A 10,263-nucleotide genomic window follows, 5' to 3' on the forward strand; every position below is an offset into this window, starting at 1 on the left:
TACATCAAGTCGGTGGCTCTCGAAGCCAAGGAAGCGGCGTTCCTTTAGCTCCCCCTCGCATCACTGAAGGTGAAGTTATCGCTAGTTGACAACTACTGGGAAAAGTTTGACCAGCAGCACGAGCGACTCTCTGATCTGAAGATAGACTCACTACTGGAGATGGATTACTTCAAGAACGGCGTCTACGACCAGTGCTTGCAATTCTACGCCGAGGTCAAGTCCTTCCTTTCACACCTCATCGACGAGAAGGAACGAGCCAACCCCCTTTCGGGATCACATCTGGCCAATCTCTCGCTCACAAGCTAGTCCACGACATGCAGCCACCTCCCTGAGATCACCCTCCCTCAGTTCTCCGGAGATTTTTGGCGTGGAGGTCGTTTCACGACCTCTTTTCATCTTTGGTTTGCAGGATCGCGGACATATCAAACGTGGAGAAAATGCACTACCTTCGGACTAGCCTCACGGGGGAGGCCGCTCAACTTATATCGAATCTGCCGGTCGCGGAGGACTCATTTGCATCAGCCTGGGATCTGCTCGTTGAGCGATTCGAGAACAAGCGCCTCTTGGTCTCATCGCAGGTGGAACGGTTGTTTGGCATCAAACCCATGGCTACTCGATCGGCGCGCGAGCTCAATGCCATCCTCAACACCACTACGGAGACTCTCAACGCCCTGCAATCACTGGGCGCGCCGGTTTAACATTGGGACCATCTCTTGGTTTACCTCATTGCTCACCGACTCGACCTTCATACCAGAGAGGCTTGGGAGGTCAAACTCGGTTCTTCCACGGAACCCCCCTCGTATCAGGACCTCAAGGTCTTCCTCACCGGTCGGGCCCGTGCCCTTGAGAGCATGGAACTTGGATCCTCTGCCTCGGCCAAGGCTTGAGTCAGGGCTGCTCCAGCCCTCGCCCACGTTGCCACCTCACCAGCCGCTGGGACGGAGTTATCCGGATGCTTGCTGTGCGCTGGGACGCACTACATTGTCACCTGTCCAAAGTTCCGAGACTTGACGCCTCACGTTCAGCGTAATGTTGTCATTGAGCAGCGGCTCTGCTTCAACTGCCTTGGTCGACACAACGCGGCCGCCTGCCAGAATCCGAAGAGGTGCAGAGACTGCGGAAACAAACATCATACGATGATCTACGCGGACGCCCCACGGCATACTTCTACTCCTCAACCGGAATCGGCGACAACTAACCTGTCGACGCAACCCTCGGGCCCGGCATCACCGGACGCCAGTGCTGAAACTCGGGATGCCTCGTCCTCCGTCTCAGAGTGACTATCTTTTGCCGCCGCCCCCCTCTCCTCCATCAATCACCAGCTCCCGGCTGGCGGTCCTGCTCGCCACGTGCAGAGCCCTCATGCGATCTCCTTCTGGCGACTCTCATCACGTCCGGATGCTCGTAGATCCTGGCTCCGAACTCACATTCATCTCGAGATCTTTGGTGAAACAACTACAATTCCCGAAGCAACCATCGGCGATCCCTATCCTCGGCATCGGCGGGTTTCATTCCGGACGCACGTGTGGCACCGTCTCGGTAACCCTTCAATCCATCCACTCTCCTTGGTCTATTCTCATTACCGCTCACGTGCTTCCCAAGCTCATCACCCGACTTCCCTTATTTGGGCCTTTAGATCGCCAGTGGACTCATCTGCAGGGACTTCTCTTGGCGGACCCGACCTTTCTCATCCCGGGACGCATCGATTTAATTCTCGGAGCGGACACGTATGGACTCTTCGTTCAATCGGAGATTCTCAAGGGGGCCGAGTATGAGCCCGTCGCTCAACGCACCATCTTCGGCTGGATCGTTCTCGGTCCACTCTCAATCCCATCACCTTCCGAGACCACGGCCTGCCAGGCCACCGCGAGTCAAGACATTCATGATCTTCTGACCTCATTCTGGCTTCAGGAGGAAGTCCCCTCCACAACCGCTAACCTCTTCACCCCGGAAGAAGCAGAATGTGAGACCCACTCCAAGGCCACCCACTCGCGGGACCCCTCCGGCTGTTACATTGTACGGCTCCCATTCAAGTCACCGGCCACACAACTGGGTAACTCTCACCAGACCGCTCAGGCGTGCTTGCAGCGCCTCTTACGACGCTTCTCATCGGACGAGGCCTACCGGCTCCGCTACTCTTTATTCATGCGCGAGTACGAAGAGTTACGGCACATGACAAGGGTCCCTCTTTGCCGCTCAGACTCAACTCCGGTATACTACCTCCCCCACCACGCGGTACTCAAGGGGGACGACATTAGGGTGGTCTTCAACGGCTCCAGCATCACCAGCACCGGCTTATCCCTGAATGATCTACTTCATACGGGCGCCAAACTGCAGTCTGACATTTCTGACGTCCTCCTCTGGATCCGGCTGCATCGGTACATATTTATCACAGACATCCGGAAAATGTTCCGTCAGATCATGCTTCACCCGGACGACTGGGTATTTCAGCGCATTCTCTAGGTTGATGATCAACTCAACGTGACCACCTTCGAGTTCACCACGGTCACTTACGGCACCAAATCGGCCCCATTCTTAGCGATCCGAGTTCTCCTCTGTCCTTGTGGAGGACGAGGGCGCCAACTATCCACTAGCTGTCGCTCCCCTCCTTAAGGGGAGGTACGTGGACGACACCTGCGGCGGTGCTGACACCCTTGAAGAATTGAAGGCGACGGCTCTCTAGCTGGTGGATCTCTGCAAGGAGGGCGGCTTTCCCTTGGCCAAGTGGCAAAGCAACCACCCGGGGCTGTGCATGTCCATCTCATCCAGCACGGGGTCACCGACGTCTCATTCTTTCTCAGACAGGCAGGGCAAGATCTTGGGACTCAACTGGCTATCGGAATCCGATTAATTCACCTTTTTGTCCCGGCATCCAACGGAGAACCCCGTCACCAAGCGAACTATCCTCTCCGAAGTCGCCCAACTCTTTGACCCACTCGGGTTCCTATCTCCCGTCACCATCAGAGCCAAGATGCTCTTGCAAGAATTGTGGTTAGAGAAAATCGACTGGGACGACCCCCTCCTCCGGCACCGGTGGACTCAATTCCGGAATAAGCTATTGGACCTCCTTCGCATCACTGTCCCTCGGTGGCTAGGCCTCTCTCCCTCAGCCCATATCAAGATACACGGTTTCTCGGATGCATCCTAACTAGCTATGGCGGCGGTCGTGTACATCAAAGTCACACTCCCTTCGGCGGAACCCACCATCACCCTGGTGTGCGCCAAGACCAAGGTAGCCCCCCTCAAGCGGCTCACCATTTCGAGGTTAGAACTCACGGCAGCCTTACTCCTACCCTTGGCCGCACTTTTCCTGTGGCTGGACTCTTCGGCGGCGCGCGCCTGGATCAATAGCCATTCCTCTCGGTGGAAGGAGTACGTCAGCAATCGGGTCGCAGCCATACAAGAGCTAGTCCCTCACGACCGGTGGCGTTTCGTACCCGGCTCCGAAAACCCGGCGGACTGCGCGACTCGTGGGCTCTCGGCGAGCCAACTTTCTTATCACTCACTCTGGTGGAGCGGACCCTTTTGGTTGGCCCTTCCCTCTCCCCACTGGCCAGATCTACCGTCATACTCGGACCACGCGGCCACCCTCGAGAAGCGGCCCGGCCTTCTGCACATGGCAACCTCTCCGCAATCCAAGCTATGGGATCTTTTCTCACGGTACTCCTCACTCACTCGGCTGCTCCGGATCACGGCCACTTGCCAGCGATGTTGTGCCACGTTCAGAGGAGTGCCTCAGTCATCCCTGGCCAACCCTCTCACTCCTGCCGACATGGAGGCGGCGCGGTTATTCTGGATTTGAGCGACTCAAGCGACCCACTTCGCCTCTGAACTGAAGGCCCTCTCGAGCGGAAATCTCTTGCCCAAGACTCATCTTCTGTCCAAGTTCACCGCGTTTATCGATCGTACTGGCATCCTCAGAGTTGGAGGTCGCCTCAAGAACTCGCTGCTTGATTCGGAGTGCATTCACCCTGCCATCCTACCGAAGACGACCGATTGTCCCAGCTTCTTATCGCGGACCCTCACCGGCGGACACTTCACGGCGGGTCAGCTGACGTTGACCTATCTACGCAGAGCCTACTGGATCATCACCGGTCGGGCCCCCGTGAGATCTCACATCCTCCGCTGTGTACGTTGTACCCGGTACCGCGGGGTTTGGGCCCAACAGCTCATGGGACAACTGCCGCCCTCCCGGGTCACACCTTCTCGCCCATTCCTCACTGCGGGAGTCGATTACGCCGGCTCTATCACACTAAAATTATGGCAAAGGCATGGCGCCAAGTGCCACAAGGCTTGGATAGCCGTTTTTATCTGCTTCACCACCTCGGCGGTCCATCTGGAGCTCGTCACAGAGTGCACCACCGAGGCCTTTCTCGCCGCCTATCGACGGTTTACTGGACGTCGCGGTATCTGTCACACTATTCAGTGACTGTGGCACTAACTTCCTTAGCGCGGACGCCGCCCTCAAACGGCTCTTTGATGCGGGATCAAGGGAGTCTCAAGAGCTCTCTCAACTATTAATCAACGACGGCACTCACTGGGTATTTAATCCACCGGCGGCCCCTCATTTTGGGGGGAAGTGGGAATCAGCGGTAAAATCAATCAAGTACCATCTACGGCGGACGATCGGCGACACACTCCTGACCTATGAGGAATTCTCAACTCTTCTGATCCAGATAGAGGCAGTACTCAACTCTAGGCCCCTGTGCCCCCTCTCGGACGATCCGGACGATATCTCGGCACTTACACCTGGGCACTTCCTCCTCGGCGAAGCTCCTACCACTATCCCGGAGCCTTCTCTCTCTGCGGTGCCAACTTCCAGACTATCTCGGTGGCAACTCATCCAGCAGCAGGTGCAACATTTCTGGGCCCGATAGTCAAGGGAGTGTCTGCAACACCAACTCTCAATCTCCAAATGGCGTCACCCATCCACGCAGATTTGAGTCGGCTCGCTAGTCCTGGTCACTGACGAGCGACTGCCCCCCTCCAAGTGGCCCATCGCTCGAGTCATCGCACTCCACCCGGGTGCGGACGGCCTCTGTCGGGTAGTCACGCTCAAGACGGCCACCACCGAATTTCGACAGCCCATCACCAAGCTGGCGATTCTCCCGGTCTCATCGGATCAACCTCCAGCCTGACTCGGCCTCACCGGAGCTGCATCAAGCCGTCATTCTCCAACCCTGTTGTAGAAGGCGGGCGGAATGTTCGGAAGTTATCACTCCTATCTCGAGCGGCCATTTCCGAGCCGACCAATCAGCGACGGACCCGAGTTGACGGATCGATATATCGACTGTCGCGAAAGATCGCATGCTCACATCGACGCTCTCGTTGTCGCGATCATTCGTTTTCGGGTCTTCTGTGTAAGACGGATGCAATACGTGTGTCTCTCGTGACTGTCGAATCGAAAGGCAAATACTGCTTAATAATACGGTGATCCTCAGACGCTTCAAATCGCGAGTGACTCCTCAGTGACTGACATTCCGGACACCCTGCTGTGAACCGCGCGAGCACGGCCCCTGGGCCTCACGCCGAGAGACACAAGGTTACGATCGGAAGTGCGCGTGGCCGGTACAACGAGGTATTTGTCCGTTGCGCGAAGAGTTCGCCGCCTGTTCCCTCGCCGGGCACCAGATTACGTGTACCGAGTAATAACACTAATGTTTAATGTTTTAGTATGTTAAAATGAACATCAATTATCATGTTTCTTGATATTTATCTTCTTCTTTCGTAATAATCCGTTCCGAAAAAGACTAATTGTAAGTGCAGTTGGAACGTTAACCATGTGTATTGTTATGCATTTAAATATTAAATTTAAATATTATTATGTTAAAGTAAGAGTTTTTAATGTAAGACTTTTTTTAGACAGAAAAGCATATTGGCCAGAACGGGGATTTCTATACATTACATTTACAAATTTTAGTTTTTATGTTTATAAATATTTATTATATGTATGTAAATTTATTGTGTATCCCCGTAGGGTTTACAAGGCGTTTTTTTATAAGGAACGTACCCAAACCTCTTACAAATCACTCCCCTACGCGCCCTGGCCATATGCGACCTTACATTTCATGTATTTCCTCTCCCTTCGTCTTTCATTTATCCATCTTCTTCCGCCTTCCTTGCTTCAGCCATTTCTCCGCTTCCCTTTTTTCTGCCACTGCTCTCTCCCCTTCCTTCCTTTTCTCTCTCCTCCCGCTCGCCGCTTTCCCTTCTTCCTATTCTGTCTTCGCTCTGAAACAAAACCTACTTCCTTTCCCTTCCCCTCCTCTTTACTCCAGCCATCTCTCTCCGCCTTCCTTGCTTTTGTCATTTCTCCGCTTCCCTCCCTTCTGCCACTGTTCTCCTCCTCTCCCTCCTTTTCTCCCGCCTTTCCACCCCCCTGTTCCGTTCCCGCTCCTCCCGCCTCACTCTTACTCGCTTTTCTTCCTATGGCCCTTGGCCTCGTTCGTATCCCTACCCTCGCCTCCACCACTTTATCCTCGTCCATCTTCACTTTTAATCTACTCCCCTAGCTCTTTTCTCCTTGCCACCAAAGTCCAGCTCACGCACGCTCGTCACCTCTTCTTCTTCCTCGTTCTACCCCTCCGTCGCTTTCTCTCCTTCTCTTTCCATCACCTGTCTATCTGTCCAGGCCCTTTCGATCGTTCGATCCATCGATCTGTCGCGACGACTCCCTGCTCCGTTCCATACCTGCTGCGCCACCATCGACAATCCCTCTGTCTCGCGACAGATCGATCGCCCGATCGATACTCCCTGCTGCCAACTCGCTTAGCTCCCTTGTGGTGTAACCTGGGCTGCTACCTTTATTTCTCCAATCCCGCCCTTCTCCCTAACCTCACTTTCCACGTGCCAATTCACTAACGTTTCCCGTCTCCTCCAGATCACCTTCCGCTTCGCCTCCATTCTTCCGTCTTCCTTTCACGCTCCCTTATCTACCCCTTTCAATCCACACCTTCCTCACCTCTCAATCTCTCCCTTCATCTTCTTTCATTTTCCTACCATTTATTCACTTGTTCCCCCGCCGAGGGCTACGAAGGAACTCTCAAAATATTTATTATATTTGCAATCTTTATATTTATAAATTTCAATCCTTAGGGCGGCAGTGTGGTCTAGTGGTAGAGCGCCAGACTCGTAATCTGAGGAACCAGGTTCGAGTCCACGCCCCGGAGGACATGTGTAATAAGACACGCAAATAGTCTCTCTCTCCCCCCTCCCTCCATCTCCCCCTTTCTCTCCCTCTCCCTCCCCTTCCTCTCTCTCTCTCTCTCTTTCTCTCTCTCTTTAAAATGCTATAAATTGAAAAATATTACTTTTTTATCTACTTCTGATACCGGTTTCCAAAATGATCGGTAACAAAAAATTATATACTTTATTATAGCACTCTCCAAGAAATTCAACACCTACTTTATGTACAATTCTTTGAGATTCAGTCATTCGGAACCTGTTTCCAAAAAGATTGGTAACAAAAAATAGTTACATTTTATAGCACTCCCCGGGAAACTATACTCCTATTTCATATATAATTCTTTGAGATTCAATCAATTATTTCCCAAAAAATTAGAAAAATTAAAAAAACCGGTTTCCAAAAAATCGGTAACAAAAAACTATACACTCTACACTCCCCAGGAAATTCTACCCCTATTTCATATACTTTTAATAAAAATTTGGTCAAATGGTTTTTAATTCGAAAAATTTCTCATACCGGTTTCAAAAAAAATCGGTATTAAAAATATATGAAATTTAATAAAAATTCGGTCAAATGGTTTTTAATTGAAAAAATTTTGGTACCGGCTTCCAAACAGATCGGTAACAAAAAATTATACACTTTATGGCACTCCCCGGAAAATTCAACACCTATTTTATATACAATTCTTTGAAATTCCGTCAATTATTTCCCGAAAAATTGAAGAAATTAAAAAAACCGGTTTCCAGAAAATCGGTAACGAAAAACTATACACCCTATAGCACTCCCCGGGAAATTCCACCTCTATTTCATGTAGGGGAGACCGGGGCTAAGCCGACAGCGAGGCGAACTTGACACTAGGCTTTTTGCCAATTTAAATCTATCGTAGAAACTTGCCTTTGCTACTGTAAATGCGTCTTTATGTGCCAGTATTATCAACGGAATTTGGTAACATTCTGAGTTATAGTGTAATTTTTAACGCGACATAAGTGTTTTTAATAGTGAAAAGTAATTTTTCTGATCTCTCGAAAATGTCTACTCTTTCATCGAACTTTACTCTTGCGAATCTACCGGTAAGTGATTTTGATGGGAAATTCGATGCTTTATACGAATCCGATAATTTTTGCATATTTTCAAAATTTATATATTTTTGGAGTAACAAAAGTAAAAAACGACGTTCGGGGCTAAGTCAACACGACGCCACCGGGGCAAAGACGACACTAACCTAAAGTGACATTATCGATAAGTCGACACGACGCCACCCGGGGCAAAGTCGACACTAACCTATTTCGGTAAACTGTAAATAAGTGCTTTTAGCTTGCAAAATGGTTCGTACATACAAGAGAAAAAGACCAGTAATTGATAAAGAAAACATGAAAAAAGCTGTACTTGCTGTGAAAAAAAGAAGGAATGAAAATTAAACATGCTGCAGAAATATTCGAGGTGTCAAGACCGACGCTGGCTCAAAAACACTACTGAGGATGAACTAGAGAAGAATATAGCGACCGTACACGTTCGTGGACACACTACGGTATGTAACAACTATGAAGTATGAGCGTACGCTCACTGCATTACTGTTACGTCCAACCCCGGGATTAGGATATGAAAATCTGGGAAGCAAGGAAAAGGCTAGCCAGAGGGGTCGGGGGAAGGGAGGACGCAGCTAGATACTTACAAATGTCGCTCGCAGGTACGCGCTCGGAGACGCGTGGCGCGAGCCGAACGCACTTTTATGACTCAGAAAGGGTCAACGTCTGTAAGGACGTTAGGACGCCTTTCGTGAGCGGTGCGATCGTCGGTCCTTTTTCGAGTCAGAGAATTTAATCCCTTTAACTCAGGATCGGACCTCGTGCAATTTCGAGAGGTGGATAGTAGTGGGTCTTAAGTTATAAATGAATGCAAATTGAAATTAATATTTAACATAAGATGAACATTTATTACAATAATATAAGCTAGGTGAACAATAAATGAGAATTAGGCAAAATAAAATTGAATACATTTATAAGTGTGAGTGTCGGATGTATGTGTAACGAGTGTGTGTATTTCTCGCGGGTGTTACATAGGTGCGGAGGTGATCGGGCAAGATCTTTAAGGAAAAACTTATTTGAAAATGAACATCTTGCCCGCTATTATTACAATCGGAATCAGTAGTGAGATTACATGAATTTAGTAAGTGTTATGTACGTGTGTAAATTAATTTAAATCGGGCTTAAAATTAAAGTATATGTAAATTGTGAAGTTAAACATATAAGAATTAAAAAAAAAAATTAAAATTTATTCTAAGATTACGATCTCTGGATCGTCTAATTCCTCGAGATCGAGAGTCGAGGCGGTCGAAGAGGTAGGAGACGGACTTCGGGAAGAGGAGGGAGAATCGGGAGGTTCTAGGAAGCGGGCTGGATCGGGGTTGACGGGGACCACGCGAGGAGGGACCACGCGAAACGGAGCCACGCGGCAAATAGGGCGATGTTCAACAATTGGGCGAAAAGGCAGGACGACTGGGCGATAGGGCAGGATGTTAGTGGGACGATTCTGGTTCGAACAACCGGGTTCTTCTGTAAACGTTGGTAGGGGCGGTGGGATGGCGAGTCGCGGAGGACCGGCGTTGAGCTGCTCTCGGGGGAGTTCGATCTCCCATCGCGCCCGCTTGTTCTGGCGATTTCTCTGTCGCCTGATCGTGCGGAGATTCGGTTCCTGAGGGGCCAGGACTTTCGGGTCCACTAAAATTATTTACTTATTTAGTCGATCTCTCTCGGACCCGGTCGGAAGCGAGCAAAAGGAAATCGTCGAGCCTAAAGAAGGGGGAGAGAGGTCAGTGGACGGCTGGGCCCACGACAGCGACGAGACGCCGGGAGCCAAGTCAGGCCTATCACAACGCCAACGACCGCTGGGAACTCGATGCCTACACTAACCGACCCACGAGCATAAGCTCAGGGAGGTCAGTGGACCAGCTGAGTCCACGACAGCGACGAGACGCCGGGAGGTAAGTCCGGCCCACGACAACGCCAACGACCGCTGGGAACCTGCTGCCTACACTGACCGACCCCCAAATATATAATGAGCTTCCGGGGTCCGACAAT

At 50.7% G+C, this 10,263-nt stretch overlaps 1 protein-coding gene across 1 annotated transcript; it reads left to right on the forward strand.

Moving 5' to 3' along the window:
* The first annotated feature begins 1,254 nt into the window (after window positions 1–1,254).
* On the forward strand, window positions 1,255–2,463 carry LOC112452118. The gene has a single exon (XM_025012179.1). It carries the CDS (start codon window positions 1,255–1,257, stop codon window positions 2,461–2,463), a length of 1,209 nt encoding a protein of 402 aa, XP_024867947.1.
* Window positions 2,464–10,263: the final 7,800 nt, after the last annotated feature.

Source organism: Temnothorax curvispinosus, unplaced genomic scaffold (genome assembly GCF_003070985.1).
Source record: "Temnothorax curvispinosus isolate PA1 unplaced genomic scaffold, ASM307098v1 QBEX01002962.1, whole genome shotgun sequence".
NCBI lineage: Eukaryota > Metazoa > Arthropoda > Insecta > Hymenoptera > Formicidae > Temnothorax > Temnothorax curvispinosus.

Coding starts and splice junctions, on each gene's coding strand:
- LOC112452118 (XM_025012179.1), top strand. CDS start 1,255: ATGCCTCGTCCTCCGTCTCAGAGTGACTATCTTTTGCCGCCGCCCCCC.